The sequence below is a fragment of the Geotrypetes seraphini genome, chromosome 2 (assembly GCF_902459505.1).
Source record: "Geotrypetes seraphini chromosome 2, aGeoSer1.1, whole genome shotgun sequence".
NCBI lineage: Eukaryota > Metazoa > Chordata > Amphibia > Gymnophiona > Dermophiidae > Geotrypetes > Geotrypetes seraphini.
In genome coordinates, this window is record NC_047085.1 from 263545176 (window position 1) to 263565576 (window position 20401).

The 20401-nt window shown below is 43.1% G+C and overlaps 1 protein-coding gene across 1 annotated transcript in view; it reads left to right on the plus strand.

The window, feature by feature from the left end:
• The first annotated feature begins 316 nt into the window (after window positions 1–316).
• FAM83F (family with sequence similarity 83 member F) overlaps window positions 317–20401 on the plus strand; it is a 45727-nt gene continuing 25642 nt past the window's right edge. Inside the window, exons 1-2 of the mRNA XM_033929517.1 lie at window positions 317–1294; window positions 20058–20225. Coding sequence (XP_033785408.1) covers window positions 815–1294; window positions 20058–20225 — 648 coding nt within the window. The 5' untranslated portion in view covers window positions 317–814. The remainder of the gene's footprint in view (window positions 1295–20057; window positions 20226–20401) is intronic.

Genomic DNA, 20401 nt, shown 5'->3' on the forward strand with positions numbered 1-20401 from the left:
ATAAGCTCTTCCCCTTTACTCCCACACTCAGTCTGGCACTTCTTTTAACTCCCTCCCTAAGTCCCCCTTTCTACTTAAAAAAACATTACAGCTAGTAAATGGGATTTCTACACCCATTTGTCTTCCTTCTTGTATCCACGCCGGTCTGATGTTGCTCTTACCTGCCATCCCTGAAAAAGGGATAGAAGGTAAGAGCATTTTAGTTGCAGGGGACTTTCATCCGCGGCAGCCAATCCGAAGCGCTGCTTACAGCTCCCCTCCCTGCTTTCCTTCTGCCGCGGTCCGCGATGACGCAACTTCCGGTTTCCGCCTGGGAGGACCAGGGCAAAGGAAAGCAGGGAAGGGAGCTGTAAGCAGCGCTTCGGGTTGGCTGCGGCGGCTGAAGACCTCATGCAGCGAAAATGGATTTTGTCAGCGACGAAATGCAAGGACAGCATCAGACCGGTGCGGGTAGAAGGGGGAAGCCATGCCGGTTCACAGGGGGCCCTCCCGAGCCACCGCGCCCATTGCCTTTCCTGGTTTGGTGGAGTACAGATCTCTTCGCAGTCGCACGAGGGAAAACCAGAAAGTTTAGCGAAGCGTCATCAGATTTTCCCCTGAGCAGCGCGAACACCTAGACCCGCCCCTCAGCGCTGCCCTTCCCTGCCCACCAATGAGCAGAAGCTGGACGGGCTGGGGGCGGGCTCCGGCTCTGACGTGAGCTTCGCCAGGTGCTGGGGGCGGGCTCAGCGGAGGAGTGGGCGGGGCGGCAGGTGAGAGGCCAGAGGGAGCCCGGCGCGAGCTCAGTGAGCGCCGAGCGGGAGTGTAGGCGGTCATGGCTGAGTCTCAGCTGCGGTGCTTGGACTGGGTGGGAGTGGGCGAGCGGGTGCCGCCAGAACGGGCCGGTTTCTACTACAGCGAGGAGCAGCGGGAGGCGCTGCGGGTGCTGGTGAGCCAGGGCCAGCAGGCGTATAAGGAACATGTGCGCAAGGAGCCGCTGCCCGACTTTCTGTCAAGCCGCGAGCTGCAGGAGCTGCGCGCTAGTTGGCAGCAGTATGACGCCCCCAGCCCCTGGAAGACCACCAGCAAAGGGGACGCCGGCAAGCAGAAGCAGGATCGAGATCAGGAGGCGGCGGGCTCGCTTCAGTACTGGCCCGAGTTGTCCGATACCGAGATCCCGCCCCTGGACTTGGGCTGGCCCGAGAGCGGCTTCTACCGGGGCATGAGCCGGGTCCTGGTGTACACGCACCCGGCCAAGGAAAATGCGCCCCACATCAAAGAAGTCATCCGGAGCATCATCCAGGAAGCGCAAAAGGTAAAGCGGCTGCATCCCGGTCTCCAAACTTTCGGGATAGTTGAAAAAGGCGCACGGGGGGGAGAAAGAGGGGGGTCATTCAAAACGAAAGAGTAACCCCCGATTCGAGTCCTGATCTGTCATCCCAAAAAAAGGAGAAGGGGAAAGTTTTGCAAAGAAATAGCACTCTCTCTCATCCTTGCCTGTGAAAGTGGTGGGAGTTGGGAACTGAGCCCATGTTTCCACAGGAGAGATCTCCTTTAGGCCTCACACTAAACCGAATAGCAAAAAAAAGAGAAAGGATCGAGCGTCCTTTTAACCCCTTAGCAGCAAAAACTGCCAAATGCTGTTGGGGAAGGTCGGTGATTGCATCGATCAAGATGGGCCGAGACTTGAGGCTCGGGCATAATCCAGGCAATGCTGTTCAAGTTTATTGGCTCCCTATTAATAGCTTTCTTTTGTATCCTTCCCAAAAGGAGATGGGTCTATCAGTGGTCTCAAACTCGGGGCCACCAGGTACTATTTTGAGGCCCTCAGTATGTTTATCATAATCACAAAAGTAAAATAAAACAGTTTCTTGATCATATGTCTCTTTAGCTATACTTGACAATATTATTATTAAGAATTAGCCAAAAGGAAAGATTTATAAACTATAAAGAGTTTTACCTCATGCAAAATTGTCATTTCTTTAATAAGACATGTATTTTTTTCTGAGGCCCTCCAAGTACCTACAAATCCAAAATGTGGCCCTGCAAAGGGTTTGAATTTGAGACTGAAGAAGTCTGGGACTGGTTTTCCTAAGTGTTGAACTAAGTTATCTCTTTAATAAAATGCTTAATTATGTTTCATTGCAGACCTAACTTATCTCATGTTCTAGCCTGCCTGCACTGGGTGTTTTAGCTTGGGCATTCTAGCTTCTTATGGCTATCTCAGCATACACGATATTGTATTCCGCCCTCCCGGACATGCAACAGAAAGACTGCAGGGCTTAGATAAGTGACCTGCTAGTGTGAGCTTAAGACCAATGATTGCTAAGAAAAGTAACAAGTGAAAAGTTTTTTCTAGAATTCAGTTGTATAGCCAGAAGAATGTATAAATATCTCTGTAACTTCCTGGTTTCGGGACTTCTGAAGCTGCCAACTTGGTGCTCGGGAGTCACATATATGCTGAATAAACCCTGTTGCTTTCTTCAAGTCTCTTGATTATTGTGTCTGAGTGACCTTTCAAGACCACTGATCTAGATGTATCACTTTTCTGTGGTTACAATCCATGCAGTTTACATATTATATACAAGTACTGTACTCATTTTTTTAGGGCAATAGGCAATTTGTCCAGTCACAGTAAGAATCGAATCCAGTTCCTCAGGTTTACAGACCGCTACAGTAAACCCTAGGCTACTCTTCTGGCTGGTTTTTTTTTAATGATGATTTACTGGAAAAGCTGATAAAACACTGTACAAAATCTGCCCCCAAGTAGTGGATTCTAAACCCAGATTGCAATAATCCAGCCTAGGTAATCAAGATAAAGTGAAACACTCAGGTACAATTAGGGGCTTTGGCTCTCCTGATTTTTCCATTGACCGTTCTTTGCAATAGTTGCATTCCAAGAAATCCTGCTCATAGGGACATGTCTAGACTATAAATGGGGATTTGCAATAGTAATCGCAGTGACTCTTTAGTCCATCTCTAGATGCTGATACGTTTCTGAATGGGATCAAGTTAAACTGGTTCCACGTATGAGTATTGCTCTCGCTGGCAAAGGGCAAAAAAAGTCTCAGGTTTTTAACGTAGGCATCCTGTTTCATTTAGATATTTATCTTTACGACACATGCGCACCTGTGAGTTTGTATATCCCTGAAGGGAGCTGCTGAGTTCAAGCTGCACACCCCCTCCAAATAAATAGGCAAACATTGTTTTTTTATGGCATTTCCACATAACCAGTTTTCTGAGTATGTGCTGGAAAAGTTAATCCTTTGTTGCCTAGCATCAAGGTTAAACTACTAGTTGTGTTACTTTAGAATCCCTGTCAAAAATATAACTAGCCATCAGTGTCGCATACTTATTTTTGCAGTCACTCTTTGCTTTTCTATGGCCCTTATGGGACATACCACTAGGGTCAATTTGCCAAATAAGGCAGTGCTCCCCAAATAAGAGAACAGTGTTTTACTTTTATGCCTTTCTAGTCCTTGCCTCTGACATAGCCTTTGGGCGAAATGTGGCCATGTCAGGCATATGTTCCAATTTGATTAACCTTATTTTATGTTTGGTCTGCTGTGATTGCATCATAGATCTGCCTCTCCTAACTCCCTTCCTCTAATCGTATGTCTTCAGGAAGGGAATTCCATGAGCGCAGAGCTACAAAAGAAAAAGCTTTATTTTTTGTTGATAGTGAGCTTCTTGTGCTGACATAATCTGAAGGTGTACTCATCAAGGGAACAAAGAGCATTTTATATACAGTACTGCAAACAGCTGTAGATTACTTTGGTGATATCTGTGCAATTTTCTGTAATACTGCAAAAAAACTTCCAATTCAGGAAAGCACTGAAAACTCATCTTGACCCATTCCCATGCAGTTCCCTGCATGATAGCTTCCATGCAATTTCTTTGTAATATCTCTGTCTCTGTAGCAATTCTAATACAGTGGAACCTCGGTTTGCGAGTAACCAGGTTTGCGAGTGTTTTGCAAGACGAGCAAAACACTCAGCAAACATTCGTCTCGCAAAACGAGTGTTGACTCGCTACACGAGCTCTCACTATGGTGGCCCAGGGGTGGGTACCTGCCTGGGGGTGCTGCAGCCCTTGCAACGTGGTGGTTTCCTTCCCCCGGGGTCCCCGTGCGGCTCTCCTCCCTCTTCGGCTGATGCCTCTGCCGTCCACCAGCGCCTCCCGGCTTCCGATTCAAGCCGGCCATCCTCCAGACGCATGCGCAGGACCTCTGAACTCCCCCGTCAAGCCAGCGCAGCTCCAACAACACACGCACCACGTGCAAGCATTCAGGACGTTCTGCGTGCTTGTACGTGGTGCAAGGGCTGCAGCACCCTCAGGCAGGTACCCACCCCTGGGCCACCATAGTAAACCTTGGTTGTGGAACAAATTGTTTCAGTTTACATTATGGCCTATGGGGACATGTGCTTTGATATACGAGTACTTTGGATTACGAGCTTGCTTCTGGAACGAATTATGCTTGTAAACCAAGGTACCACTGTACTGTGTAAACCACAATGATTCCTAGCTGACATTTGCGGGATACAAGAGTTGGTATGGTATAATATGCATGCCATCAATTTACTACATTAGGAATAAGTATCATTTTAGCATATGTTAGAACACTATGCCCTGAAATGTAGTGCACTGTTCTAATTCATGGCTTTTAGCATCAAGCCCTTAGGGATGATTTTGTAAAAGATCTGTGTAGAACATTTTTACACATGTAAAAAAAAGTGCTTATAAAATTTTTGTGGTGGGGGGCAGAGTGTACATGTGTGAAAGGAACACAAAAACAAAAAAAAGGATCCAAAAAAGATCTGTAGAAAAAATCAGCCAGAAGCAAACAAAACAAAACTGCAGACTGTGTACAAGATGCAGGCAAATTTTAATATGACAAGAACACAATATATAAAACCCTTTTACCAATAAAGGGACCCGACACGGTCCGTGTTTCGGACAAACCTTCGTCAGAGGTCTATGGTAAAATAGGGAGGCTAAAAAGAGCCACAAAAAATGAAGAATATCGACAGGATGTCTATGTGTGTCAAGTTCGCCAAAAAAGCCAACAGCAGTAAAGCATACGCATACGCTTTACTGCTTTTGGCTTTTTTGGCAAACTTGACACACAGAGGCATCCTGTCGATATTTTTCATTTTTTGTGGCTTTTTTTAGCCCCCCTATTTTACCATGGACCCCTGACGAAGATTTGTCCGAAACACGGACCGTGTCGGGTCTCTTTATTGGTAAAAGGGTTTTATATATTGTGTTCTTGTCATATTAAAATTTGCCTGCATCTTGTACACAGTCTGCAGTTTTGTTTTGTGTGCTTCATATGTGAAAGGATGCACTCAAATTATAGCATCTCCTGTGTGAGATATACAGTAGGAGTTCTGGAGTTGGATGGGATCATACTTTTTCATGACTTTTTTTAAAAATAAAATTCACATACACACACACATACCGTGATTCCCCGAAAATAAGACCTACCCTGAAAATAAGCCCTAGCATCATTTTCTGGGTAGGTCTTAATATAAGCCCTACCCCCAAAATAAGCCCTAGTCCTGGTATTCGCCGGCAACTCTTTAAACCGGCTCCCTGCTGCTGCCCTTACCACGCAGCTGAACCCCTGCTGACCCTCCATCCCTCCCTCCCTGCTGACTGCGAGTGAGCCCTACCTTCATCCAAAGCAGCGTTGGGTAGCAGCACTCTAAGCAGGCTGCTTTGGCCTTGTCCGTCAGGGATTTCACTCTGCCGTGTTTTCTCAAGATTAATATCTTCCTTAGCAAAGCAGCAGATGAATCCAGAGACCAATGGGATAGCTCACATCTACCAGCAGGTGGAGATAGAGAAACTGATTAACAGGTGTACTTATTTGCTGGCACTCCTCCTGTCTCATCGGTATTCTCTATCTCCCAGCAGGTTGAAGTCGCTATTCAACTAGCTCCTGGATTCTGGCTGTGACTGGAACTTTATTACCTCCTGTTGAGGTTTTCTCTTCAGTGAGACAGGGGTGTCCGGCTAAACGGTGCCGGCTTTAGAGGTTACACTTGGGCCCCCCCTTGTCCCTGCCTCACCCTCCCTCCGATGATAGAGGGTCTGCCTTTGTCCCTAATTTTTCTTCTTTCCCTTAAAAAAAAAAAAAAAGAAGGGACTTCCAACTAATGTTTTGCCCTGCTAGTACTAAGCATTTGCCAGCACTACTAACAAGGTGGTGAGTATATGTTTATTTCACTTTGTATTGGAACTGCGGGGCTGTTTTGTGCCGGTATGAACGCTGGTGGTTCCCCGTAGAGTATTTCTGCCCTACTAGTGCTGAGCAACTGGCTCTCCTTACAAGGTTGTGAGTATATGTTTAACTCTTCTTATATTTGACCTGCGGGTGCTGTTTTGTGCTGGGGTGAGCTCGGTTGTTTCACTGTTAAGTGGTTCTTCTGGCTAGTACTTTTCTTTTGTTAGCCGCTGTTTTCTTGTGGGGAAACGTTTGGTTTTCTCCGGAGTGGCTTCGGTGCAGGGCTATGCTTGGTTAAGGGAGCCGGTGCCTTCCCACGTGGTAGAAGCACACGCTTCTTTCTTTCCCTGGCAATAAGAGCTGCAGTGGTTATGAGTCTCTAGGGCTGTTCCTCCTCAGCGTTACAAGCAGCCAGTGGGGGGGGGGGGGGCATATTTGGCGGCTCCCGGTGTTGTCTTGGGGAGACGCATATTTGCACGGCTCCCAGTGTGGCCGCGGGGAGGTGAGATCGGCTCCGGATGTGTTCTTCGGTCACTGTCCGGGAGCCGGGTCTTTCCTGAGTGCGAACGGCGTACGCTTGTTCTCCAATGCTGTTGAGTTCATGCGCCAGCCTTTGTTTCTTTTCCTCCCCATGGTGTATTTTCAGATATTTCGGCCATGGCTAGGTGTCTGTTTCATATCGGGGCTCCGGGTCTGTGTTTCAGAGCGGTTCTGGGAGCCGACAGATTTTGGCGCGTAGCTTCCCGCGCTTGGGTCTCCTCTGAAAGCGGCGATGCCACTGTGTGTTCGGGGAGCGTTTTTATACTGCTGACTTTTCAGTATGTTCCTGGGCTTATCCGGTTCGGGGTCCGGTCCATTGAGGCTGTTAGGGCAGCTTTGACCCTTGGGGCAGTGCTCAAGTTTGCTGTGTGTTTGTGTGTATTCCACTAGCTTCATTTGCTGATAGGCTGCTAGTTTTCTTGGGCCGGTCCTGGTATGTCTCTAGGGACTTACAGTAGAAGTTTCTGCTGTGTGTGGCCGCCGACACTCAGTTGTTGTTTTTTTTTCTTTGTCGTGAAGTGCCCGGAGAGTTCCCATGTTTCTTACAGGGCGTTTCTTGTCTCTCTCAGGGTCCCTGAAGGGTGGAGGAGCTATGTATGTTAGAGGTTTCATTGATCTTTCTTCCTCTGTACAGCGCTGCATCGGTCTGGTAGCGCTATAAAACTCCTTCTTCACCATGTGAGGGGTCTCTCTTGGGGCTGGTTAGCTCTTCCCTTCTTCCTGGGGGTTTGGGTGTCTCTGAGGTCTGTTGATTGTTAAGGCTTATCACATGGAGGTCGCTTTATACTCCTGGTGCGTACTAGGCAGCCCTCCGATCTCACCGCAAGGTCTATGGGGCTGATGATGGCTAGGGGCCAGCTTCCTCTTCTTCCACATGCTTAGGGTGTCCTACGCTCTATGCCTGTTGCCTCGCCCCTGATTCTGCTCATGACACATGCTAGACGGCACCCCGACCAGACAGGGCTATTCAGCTCATTCTCACCAGGAGCCAGTTACCTATTCTATTAACCTGCGGAAGAGCACGTGCCATATGGCTGTTGGCATTATCCCGGCAGCTCTCATTAACGATGGGAGCTTTGTCTATACCTGTTACTGTTAGTCTGCTGTTTTCCACGGGACGGTGGATGCAGCATCTTGATTGAGTCTCGTGGGTATTCACTTTGGAGGCCTTACATATTTCGCTCACGTTACGGTGAGTTTGTACTGTGTTCATGATGCCAATATACTCCTCTTTGCATTGCGTCAAACTTGAGTTTTCCTTGAAGAGTTTCTTTCTTCTTCTTCAAGTTCTCATCCGGATGTTCCCTGACCTTCTGCACTGCATTCTGAGGGGCTCTTAGCTTCTTCCTGAGTCTCTTCAGGCTTTTTCTGGAGGGGGATGACACGATAATGTTTGCTCAGGGGGCTGTGGATGTTTGTTTTTCGGGATGCTTGCAACTTTGCATCTTCCTCAGGTTTCCGGTTCGTTCTTGGAGGCTCAATGCTTTGTGTTACATTGTGTTACTATGTGTTACATTTTCCCTGTGTGTTGAATTTTCCCTCAGAACTAGGTTGGCTTGCCTCTCTTGGAGCTGTGCTTTTGGTTTTGGCATAGGACATGTCGCCTCCCCCAGGCTTTTCTATCCTTTTTGCAAAGATGGGCAGTGGTACCGTTGTGGCACTGCCAGCACTGCCGGGCGATTCGCTTACTTCCTTTTGGACGGCATGCTTGATTCGGCCGTCTTCCAGTCGGGCCCTTTGACTGGCACGAAACGGGTGATTTCTGTGCCTCAGTGCTTTGGGCCGTGAATCGTCGAATTTACGCAGCACTCTTTTCTCCGGTGATAATTTTGGGTTTATCAGGGAGTTGTTGGTATTCATATAGGAAAGACATGTGTTTCTTCCCACGGACTAGGGTGATGGGGCCCAGTCTCAGGTTTGTTTTCATCTTCGATATCCGTGACCAAAGGTATGGGTTTCGGTACAGGTTCTGGGAGCCAGGTTACTGACGCCTCTGGGAACTTCGGATTGCTTTCCCGTTATACTGCTCCAGCAGTCGCTTTTATTCCGGTGGTTCCCGGTATCTCGGAGCTCCCGTTCTTTGGTATGGTTCTCAAGCATTGCTCAGTGTGATTTTTTCTTTTCATGTGCATGCCTCGGTTTTTGCTGGACTGGCTTCTGGTCCCCAGACATTCCGACCTGGCGGGTTTGGGGGGGCTCAGTGTCCGCCATCCTCAGATCCATCAGTCTGGTCTTGAGAGGCGACTCGATACTTGTTTAGTATTCTGCTCTGGAGCATGGTCAGGCTACCTTTCTGGGGCTTCGGCCATTCTTCCGGTATTCCGCTGAAGCTCCTTTTAGTCAGTATTGTGATGGTGGTTTTTCTCGACAGCCTGGGCTGTAGGTGAGATACTCCATAGCGGGTTACGTCAGGGTCCTACTTCCTGGGTGGACCCTCATCTGACTCTTCAGTTGGCAGCTCATTTTCCGGGTCAGGAAATGGGTTTCTTTAGACTTCTCTCCGTGTAATCTGAGCATGGCTCATGTTTTGTATGTGATGGTGTACTGCACTGTGTACGCTCTAGCAAGTGTACAGGTTAGTCATAGTGAGATCTTCTCCATTCTGGATATTGTGAGTTTTAACTCAGGCGTTCCGGCTATTTGTTTGGAAGTGAGTTCTCCTTGACCTAGACCTCATGGCCTCGTCTCTCAATTCTAAGCTTCCTAGCTTCTTCAGCAGGCCCAGGGAGTGGGAGTTAGCGGGGGTGGCTGCATGGCTCCTTTCTCGCCTCTGCCTCCTCTTTTTCAGTGTTTTCCGCTGGCTGATGATGGCTTGGTTTCGCCATTTCGAGCTCGCTTTTTGGGCACAGTATTTGTAGACTCTCTGGATTGGCGGCGCCATCGTTACGATGCGGATTTGATGAGTCTTTCGACAGCTGGACTAGGAAGTTTCCTGGCGTCTCCGGCTTTGCCCGCCTAGGGTCCGATCCACATGGATATTTGTACTACTTTAGTATTACAACCTAGTTTTTTGGTTAAGCTTGGCTGACGTGTACGGGTTATGCGAAGATGGTTGTTTCTTCTCTTATCCAGGTGCTACGGACATCTCCTGTGGCTTCTGCTTCCTGTTGGAGGGTTTTTTCCTTTCTTGGGCGCTTCTTCACGTTTCAACCACTCCAGAGTTCCTTTTTTGACACAAGTGTATTGCCAAGGGCTTAGCGTTCAATTCCCTTCCGCTTCTGGAGCCTTTCTTAGCTTGTTACAAGGACTGGGTAGATTGCTCTTCATTTCCTTCTCAGCTTTATATAGTTCAGTCCCTAAACAGAGTGCGGGATGTTCAGGCACCTCATGGAGAGCACGATTTGGAGTACATTCCTCACGTATTTCTTCGCAGTTTACCGAAGGCTTTATTTCCTCCTTGTCTTTTGGGGATTCCAAAGGGCGGTGCCGTTGAACAGGGTGTTCTTGTGGCCATGGCTTCAGCTCTGCAATCTTCTATGTGGCAGACCTTGTTCAACGGGTATTCCTATTTCTGATTTCCAAAATATGGGGTATCAGTTCGGCTGGTACCACTATTTCTTTCTAGGAGGGTGTCATCCTTTCTTTTCCGTCAGGCTCGCTTTTTCCTTCCTTCTTCCTGGGAGGGGATATTGGGAACAGTGCTTTTATTCACTGCAATTTTTGATACGTATGTCGAGTTCTCCGCGAGCTCGGTTCTATCAACTGTTAGTTGTTTATATCTCCTTTTGATATTCTTCAAGGGACGCCTCAGGCGTATGGAGGTGTCCGATGCCTACTTCGCTCATTAGGTCCAGGAGGGCATTCTTTATGCTTGCCTACTGGCGGGGGAGCGGGTGGCGATTGAACTTCATGACCATTCCGCTGGAGCGATGGCTGCTTCTTGGGCTCGGCCCAGAGGGTTTTTGCCTTGGAGGAGATTTGTCTCACGGCTAACTGGTCTTCCGAGAGTACCTTCTCTCCGCGTCTCTGCATGGATGTGCGGGCACATGCGATAGGGGTTTTTTGATGCTTCGGTCGTTGCGAAGGCGGCGTTTGCTTCCCACCCAGATTAAGGATTGCTTTGCTACATCCCATTGGTCTCTGGATTCATCTGCTGCTTTGCTAAGGAAGGTAAAATAATGTTCTTACCTGTTAATTTTCTTTCCTTTAGAAGCAGCAGATGAATCCAGAGCCCCACCCTTTCTGGTATTTGGTTGTCGGTTTTTTCGTGTGCGACTTTTAGTGATTGGGTGTTGTTAATGATTGTATTCTGTATCGTTGCTGTTCGCGATGTGTTCTGGGAAAGAAGTTTTTTACATGCTATACCTATTGATGGTTAAATGTGCTTGGGCAAGGAGCTATACTGATGAGACAGGAGGAGTGCCAGCAAATAAGTACACCTGTTAATCAGTTTCTCTATCTCCACCTGCTGGTAGATGTGAGCTATCCCATTGGTCTCTGGATTCATCTGCTGCTTCTAAAGGAAAGAAAATTAACAGGTAAGAACATAATTTTACCTTATTTTCTTTAATTGTAATGTGAGCTAGAAAGATTTGTATTAGATATTTATGATATTTTTTCCTTTTCTTTTGATATGTCTTTATCCTTTACTGTGCTTTAAGAATTGTATGAAACATTTGATAAATTTAAAAAATATATCAGTAATGCAGCAGAGTGAAATCCCCCACGGACAAGGCCGAAGCAGCCTGTTTAGAGTGCTGCTGGCCCGACGCTGCTTTGGATAAAGGTAGATGAATTTAAATAAATTTTGGGGAACTTAGAAGTAGTAATAAAGCCAAAACAACAAGTTAATGAGCAGCAAATCACCTGAACTGGATGGCATATACCCCATGGAACTTAAAGAACTCACAAATAAAATTGCAGTTCTACTATGATAGAAATAACAGGTGACATAAAATGTGTATTAACAGGTGTGAAGATAGGATCTGCAATCAGGTGCAACATGCAGAAAGTGAAAGACTATCTAAACTTCTGTGTATAGCTGAAATTATCAGAAGCAATTAAGGAAAGATTTATAAACTATAACGAGTTTTGCCTCATGCAAAATTGTCATTCCTTTAATAAGACATTAACTATTTTTTCTGCAGCCCTCCAAGTACCTACAAATCCAAAATGTGGCCCTTGAAGGGTTTGAGTTTGAGACTGCTGCTCTAAAGTATATATATTGATCTTTGTTTGTCCCTATATGCCTTATGATTAAGACCACACATCATTTTAGCCTTTCTCTGGACAGACTCCATCCTTTTTATATCTTTTTGAAGATGCGGTCTCCAGAATTGTATACAATATTCCCTAATTGAGGTTTCTCACCAGAGTCTTTTACAGAGGCATCAATACTTCCTTTTTCCTACTGGCCATACCTCTCCCTATGCACCCTAGCATCCTTTCAGCTTTCGCCATCACCTTTCAACCTGTTTGACCACCTTAAGATCATCACATACAATTGCACCCGAGTCCCACTCGTCTGTTGTAGAATGTTTCCATCCTTATGTCAGTTGGGAAGTTATTCAAGGTCTCGGTGCCAAGATAAGTGAATAGCGAGTCAAAAAATGTGCGTTTGAATTTAACTCCTTTAGGAGATGGAGGGAGTAGTTGAAGCAATTCCAGTTTTTTTGATTGAAGTTGACCAGGAATTGATGAATAAGTTTTGAGTAGCTCTTCGGTTTTTGCATATAGGATAGTTTGAAGGTGATATGAGTTTTGACATGTAGCCAGTGTAAATTCTTATAAGGTGAGACAGTCAATTTTTTTTTACTTTAAATATTAGTCTGATCACCGTGTTTTATATCATCTGTAGCTTGCTCAGGAGAGTAGAGTTTAGACTCATATAGAGGGAAATGCAGAAATATGGTTGGGGCAGTGTAAGCATTTGTGTTAGTGCGGCAAAGTGACACTCTTGAAAAAAGGGTCTGATAAGTCTTAGTTTTTTTATAATGTAGAAGGTTTTTCTTCTTTAAGTTGGATACTTGAGATTCGTATGATAGGGTGGAGTTGAATATGACTTCTAGGACCTTGGACAAATTTTTGATATCCAGTGTGGTTCCCAAGGTTAGAGTTACAATGGAAGGAACTGTGTGTACAGTGTTATGAAACCATAGAACTTTGGTTTTGTCTATGTTTAATTTGTTTGTTGGATGTAGCCCAGGTCTGTATTTTGTCTATTCCATTTGATATTATCAGTGTTGTATTGTTAACCAAGATTAATTTGGATGAGTAGATAAATGTCATCTGCTTATGAAAATATGCATTCATTGTTGAATTTGATAAGGCCTTGTGAGTTCATGAAGATTATAACGGATCATGGATAAAGGTGATCCTTTTTGTATGCTACAAAATGCTTGCCAGTTTTTTTGAACATGCTTCATCTTTATAGACAAGATATTGTCTGTTTTTGTAGGAAGTCTTTTGAACTAGTTGAGGACGGTTTCTACTATGCTTATTTCATTGAGATGACAGTTCAGTCTTCTCTCTCCATGGTAGTACTCGGAGTTGGTTCATTTTTTTCTGCTCTTTCCATGTCCATATAATTATATACTGTTTATCAATCATGTCAGCATGATGATTGGCCATTGGCCTTGGTTGTGGTTCTTGGCCCAGTTAGATAAAGGGAATCTTGCATCCTATTTTTAAGACAATAACTGGTCTGGTCTGCTTACACAAGCCATTTTCCAAGGTTTCCTTCATTCTTCCAAGCAGAAGTTTGAGTCACTGAACATACTGTTTCATTAAGGTCACAGTTATTACTCTTATCTGATGCAAGGCAGGGTAACGGTCTTTTAGCAGAGGACATCTTTGTGACATCATAGACCTGCACCACAAGCTTGGTCAGATTACGGTAAGTTATGTAATATACACATTAAAATGTGACTGGATGTACTCCTTAAACTACTACTGTTAATCTGTAACCTCTCATTAAAATCTTCTGAGTATCTGAAGATTGGAAGGTGGCCAATATAATGCCGGTTTTTTAAGTAAATTCTAATAAAAATTAAAGAAACCACAACATATTTAAAGAAACAGAGAACAAATAATGTACTATCAAGCATTAAAATATAAGGAAATACACGCCCGTGCCTCTGCTATATCTGCATAACATTCCTGACTCATCTTGGTTAATATTTCTAAGCTCATAATATATTTAAAGTTCTCTTTCTTTTTTTTTTTCCCTTTTTTGGCCTTGTGGGAGGCCTGTGAGGTGATGGCCATCTCTGCAAACGTAGCCATTTTTTACTCATTTGGGGAGCTTACCTGGCTTCTCTGTCCCCGAGAAGGCGTAGCCTCATTTTGAACACAGTCTCATAGGCGGGTAGCTGGTTATTGAGATCTAGTTCGGGACCGGACACAGCTCCTTTTCCTTCTTTTTTTTTCTTTTGTTTTGTTTTACACACCTTTTCGACAACCCCAAGGCCACAAGAGTATGGGCCTCGGATGTTTCTTTTTTGACACCTATGGGTAGCCACCTTTATTGTTCTTATGGGGGGGGTTGCTTTGTTTTGCTGGGGTGGTTTGGGGAGATAGGGAAGGGTTCTATTCTGCTAGCCTTGTTAAGCCTTGTTGACAGTTTCTTGCTTCATCTTGTCTAGGTTGTTTGTATTTTCTATTTTATTTAAAATAAAACAGATTTGAACATAAAGTTATCTTTTTTTTCATTATAAATCTTTATTAAATTTCACATTTTACAAAAAAAGGAAAAATACAAACATACAATATAAAAACCAAATACATTCATTCTAGAGATATCCAACTTGTAGCATTTTCACGTTTATTAAATTTCACATTTTACAAAAAAAAGGAAAAAACTAACATACAATATAAAAAACAAATACATTCATTCTAGAAATATCCAACTTGTAGCATTTTCACATTTATTAAATTTCACATTTTACAAAAAAAAGGAAAAAACTAACATACAATATAAAAAACAAATACATTCATTCTAGAGATATCCAACTTGTAGCATTTTCACTTTTTTTTCAATCAGCTGTTAGATTTAAAACTTCTCCCGAGTAAGAGCAAACTGAGATATATAAATATTGATCTTAATATTTAAAGGGAGAATTCAGGCCTCTAACATTAATAGTAACCACATTCAATTCAAACATCTCAGAATTACTCTTAACCCTCCTTCTAAACTTACTTTTACAACTTTGGATACCCCTATCATACCCACACACATACATAAAACCACTGAACCAATAAAACCCATATATCCATTTGACCTAACCCTCCCCCATTCTCTCCCCCAAACCCTTCTCCCCAACATCCACACCCATCTCCCCTATTCCCAAACTCGAGGACCCCACCCCCCCGCTGAAATATTTTTTATTTACTTTTCCACCTTATTTCTCTAGAAATTATAAGACATAACATAAATTCCACCCAAAGAACTCCTCTTTTAATGTTCATAACCTATAAACTGTCTATTGATCCTTATAAATAGGCTAATAATTCTCTTTCATTATTATAAATCATAGTCATCTTATTTTTTGAGGGCAGAGCGGAGTCTGCCCCTACCAGCACCAACCTGTTTCCATTTCAATATTTGAGTTGTTTGTTGCTGTTTCTTCTCCTGTCCTGCTACTGGATTTTCTTCTCCCCATCCTAAGACATGAAAGGTTTGGAGGGCAGTGGCTTTAGTTGAAATGCGGTAAGATGTTCTCTTCGCATTAAATTGTAATCCAAATGGAAATTTCCATCAGTAGCGAATCTGTTCTTGTCTTAATTTCACTGTAAAGGGCGCAAGTTCCCTTTGTCTTCTTAAAGTAATAGGATAGAGATCCTCATATATGGAAAGTTCATGTGTATCCCAAATGATTTTCTCCTGTTTCCGTGCTGCAGACAAAATTTCCTCCTTTTGTAAATAATTATGAAAATATACTACAATGTCTTTATACTGGTTAGGCTTTGTTGCCCCTAACGCGCAATGTGAGCGATCAATATATATTTGATCCGCCTGCTTTTCAATCTGGTCTTGAGCCAGGACAAACACTGATAGTTTTTGAACTACTTTACAATTGCGATATTCCGGTATATCGGGCAAACCCCGAATACGAAAATTTTGACTCCTACCCCTATTTTCCAGTTCTTCTACATCGTCTATTAAATCATTTACTTGCTTTTCTTGTTGCGTATGTTTTTCTTCCATTAAGTTCAGTTGTACCGCGACTTTTTCAACTTGTCGTTCCGCTTCTTCCATACATTGTCCCAGTCCAACTATATCTGCTTTTAAGTTCAAATCTCATTGCTGCCAAATCCTCTCTCGATGCTGCAATTTCAGCTTTCAGTTCTTGAAACCATCCACATAGTTCTTCCATGCAGTTTATACTCATATTCCCCTCAGGGCAGGCCAGTTCCACAGTCATTTCCATGCCCAGTTCTTCAGGGGCCAGCGCCATATTCTCCTCCTCTCGTCTTGCTTGACTACTGCTTGGGTAAGCATACTCCTTCAAATCGAGGATCTTTTTCTTACTCATTTATAGGCTGGTTTTTTCAAAAGATCAATAGTATTCAGAAAAAGAATAATTCTTTCTTCAGTGGCCGTCTCCAGAGAAGTATTCAGCTTTCACTCCAGCGGTCGAGGAGCCGTGGGCTTAAGCTTCCTTCTGGCTCATCAACGTCACTTCCATCCTTGAGCAAAGTTCTCTTTCCAACTAATCAAGTCTGTACAGTTTTTAAAAAGGTTTCCAGGGATAATCTGGGAAACTACAGACTGGTGAGCCTGATGTCAATGCTGGGCAAAATGGAAGAAACTATTTATAAATAACAAAACTACCGAACACATAGATAGATGTGGTTAATGAATATGAGTTAAAAACCAAAGGGAAACCCAACAGTTTCCAACAAAGGAATCCACATATTCAATGAGAGTTGTAAACTCAACACGGTCCGTGTTTCGACTAACTGCCTTCTTCAGGGGGTCTAATAGTCTGCGATTACACAACTAAAACAAATGTGGATATTATCTAGGTTGAAGAAATCAGCTTCTCTGCTGGAAATGCCAGGAAAATGCATGCACTTGTTGGGAACTGTTGACTGCATCATCTTTTGACTAAATAAATACCTGAATTACGAACATCTATTTCCACAGTATTTCTTTGTTCCTAATGAATATGAGTTTTCATACTGGGACAAACCAAAGGTCCATCAATCCCAGTATTCCGTTTCCAACAGTGGCCAATCCAGGCCACAAGTACTTGGCAAGATCCCAAAAGAGTAAAACAGATTTTGTGCTGCTTAATTATCTAGATAATCTTTATTACGCAATTCTTTTGGTAATTCCTATAATTTGTATTCCGCCTTGAACAATATATAATGTATAATGTATTCGAAATTAATTTTCCTATGAACTGTTTTCCTACCTTCTTCAACTCTATGTTTATAACCTAACTAATTTATTTTTCTCAAGTACTTTAGCAAGAATGTGAGCCTTTGGGACAGTCAGGGAACTCTAAGTACTTTCTCTTCATCTTAATTAATCTTACTTAATGCATTTCTTCTATTTCTACTGTAAACCGCTTAGAACCTCACGGTACAGCGGTATATAAGAAATAAAATTATTATTATTAATTATTATTATTATTAATCTAGAAATAAGCAGTGGATTTTCCCAAGTCCATTTTAATAATTGCTTGTGGACTTTTAAGAAATTATCCAAACCTTTTTAAAACTGGTTAAGCTAACTGCTTTCATTATATTCTCTGGCAATGAATTTCAGAGTTTTTATATGTTGAGTGACAAAATATTTTCTCCAGTTTGTTTTAAATCTACTACTTTAGTAGCTTCATGCATGCCTTCTAATCCTAGTATTTTTGTAAAGAATAAACAAGTGATTCACATTTACACATTCCACTCAATATTATATAAACCGCCTATAATCATCTCCTCTAAGCCATCTCTTCTCCAAGCTGAAAAGCCCTAACTGCTTTAGCCTTTCCTCATAGGGAAATCATCTCATCCACCTTATCATTTTGTTGCCCTTCTCTGTTTCTTTCTTTAAATTCCACTAAATCTTTTTTGTGATTTGATGACCAGAATTCGAGATGCACTTGTATCATTGAGCAGTACAAAGCATTATAACATTCTCATTTTTGTTTTCCATTCTTTTTTCTAATAATTCCTAACATTCTATTTGCTTTCTTAGCAGCCACTGAATGCATTGCTGAGCAGAGGATTTCAATTTATCATCAATGATAATCCCTAGATGCTTTTCATGAGTGGTGACTCGTAATATGAAACCTTACATCAGGGACTTCCTTAGGCTCCTCCCAAAGAAAGTCCCTGATTGGCTCAGGTGTCTCGGGCCACTCCCAAGGGAGGAAACCGAGGCGTCTGATCCAATCATGGCCTTAGGCTCCTCCCCATGCAACACATAATGTACCGGGGGGAGGGGGGGGCTAAGCCTGCATTGTGCTGAGCAGCCGGTGGAGGAGCAGGAGGGACTGAGCACCCCTCCTGCTCCCAACTTAAAGATACTGGGGGGAGGGAAGGGGCTCGACGACAGAAGGGAGTGGGCATCCCCCCTGCCATATTTGCATGGGGGGGCGGGCATTGGGGTGAGCATCTAGTGGTAGGAGGGAGTGGGCATCCCTTGTAACTAGTAAACTGTACAGTATATTATGCATATTAATATTAGACCCTAGTATGTATCAAGTTAGGATAAAACTTGTATCATAAACTTGTACAGAAATTATGTATGTTAAACCTGTAACCTGTTCTGAGCTCCTCGGGGAAAACTGGATAGAAATTAAATAAATAAAGACAGAAGTATAGAGAAGCTAGTGTTGATGCTTCTAAGAGTAGAGACTACTAGGTCTCGGTCATTAATGTCCTATAGATATGAAAGGGGGAATGTTTTGGGTCTGGAAGGTTTCAAAGAGTGAAGTTTTATATTGATGGAGGTGCCAGATTAAGGGATATCTAATGAGTAGTGTTGCCCACTTAGTGGGTTTCCTGCAAAATTTGGCTACTTTTAAAGGCCAGCTGCAGGACATTTTATGTTGTTGTGAGTTTCTGCATTACTTTGTTTATATATGGGGGTTTTTTGGGGGGTGGTATTCCCTTTGCCACCAATCATATGCAGATCAGCACACATAACCTGCCCAACTGGCAACACTGAATAGCCAGTAAAATGCCTATCATGTTCTCTTCCTATCCCAAAAGCTTCACCACCAAGCCCACTATCTTCTTAATTCTACAAAGTTGTGTGCCAAAATTTGAGTAGTGCAAATTTGTGCCCATGTTGTAGAATAAAGTGAGTTGTGTTTGTAATTTAATTAGTTGTTACTTGGCCTTAAACAGTTATTGGCACGTATTGACAGTTATATATGTAACTACCCTTGGACCGTATTCTTTAAATCGCGAGCTTAAATTCCAGAATGTGCAACTCGAAGGAGGGTATGGACTTAGGAGGGGCATGGACGGGTCAGGCAGTTACATGCATGGTAAGGACTATTGGCATTTATGTACTTAATTATCCACATTTTAGGTGTGAGTACTTACACCAGCCACTGAGCTAACATACGTGATCACACCTAAAGTTAGGTGCACAAATATGAAGGAAGTTATTAATTTTTAAAACGTCAAGCATAAACCCCTCGTTTACTTGCTTGTCTTGTTTTGGGGGGGGTTTCAGGAATTATTTGTGCTTTGTCGTATTTTATTTTAAAATACCTGTGTTTGCTCTAAAATTTGGTAAGGAAGCAGACTTGATGTTTTTGTAAGTTAAATTTTTTATGTTCATATTTTAACTGTGAACATAATTGTATAACTCTCGCAGAACTATAGGATATAGTGAGTAAAACATTTTTAAATAAAATAAATAAAAAATTAATTGTGATTTATTTCTAAACTGTCTAATGCAACTCCTTGGACAAAACAAAGAGCCAGTGATGTACTTGTACTTACTTGTAACTTCGACTTAACTGCATTAATAGTTTTAGTGATCTTACTAGCACTAGCAACCATATTGAGTGTCCGTGTCAAGCTATCCATTGTAACTTCCTGGGTAACTGACCCACTCTCTTGTAATCCGACCTTGAACTAAATAGGTAAAGGCAGAATAGAAAACCTGATTAACGTAACATAATTGCTATTGCACTACTTCTAATGCGATTAAAATTCCTGCAGCCCTAAAAAATAATAAACTATAGAGCCAGCGTTCCATTCTATTTTATGTTCCACGATTGTCCTGAAACTGAAAAGAACATTCTGATGAAGTTCTGGTGACAGGAGTTCCAAGCAGGTAGCAGGGAATGTTTGTTCTGGTCATTTGCAGTCCACCTGACATCTCTTCCCTTGACTTCTTCACCAGGTCATCGCTGTGGTCATGGACTACTTCACGGATCGTAATATATTCCGTGACATGGTAGATGCTTCATACAAGCGCGGGGTTCCTGTGTATCTTATCCTCGATGAGGATGGTGTGAAGTATTTCTTAGAGATGTGCCAAGGCATGGAGCTAAACACCTTCATGTTGCGGGTAAGATTCAAACATATTCTTGAATGTAGTTATGCAAGGTCCTGCAAGATCAGAGATGCTGGATAGTTGACTGGTTTCAACATTTTTGGGCTGTTTGTACACGTTCATGTTGATGAGATGGATACTAATATTCATAAGGAAAAGAAATTAGTGTTAAATCAGGAGTTAGGGAAAGG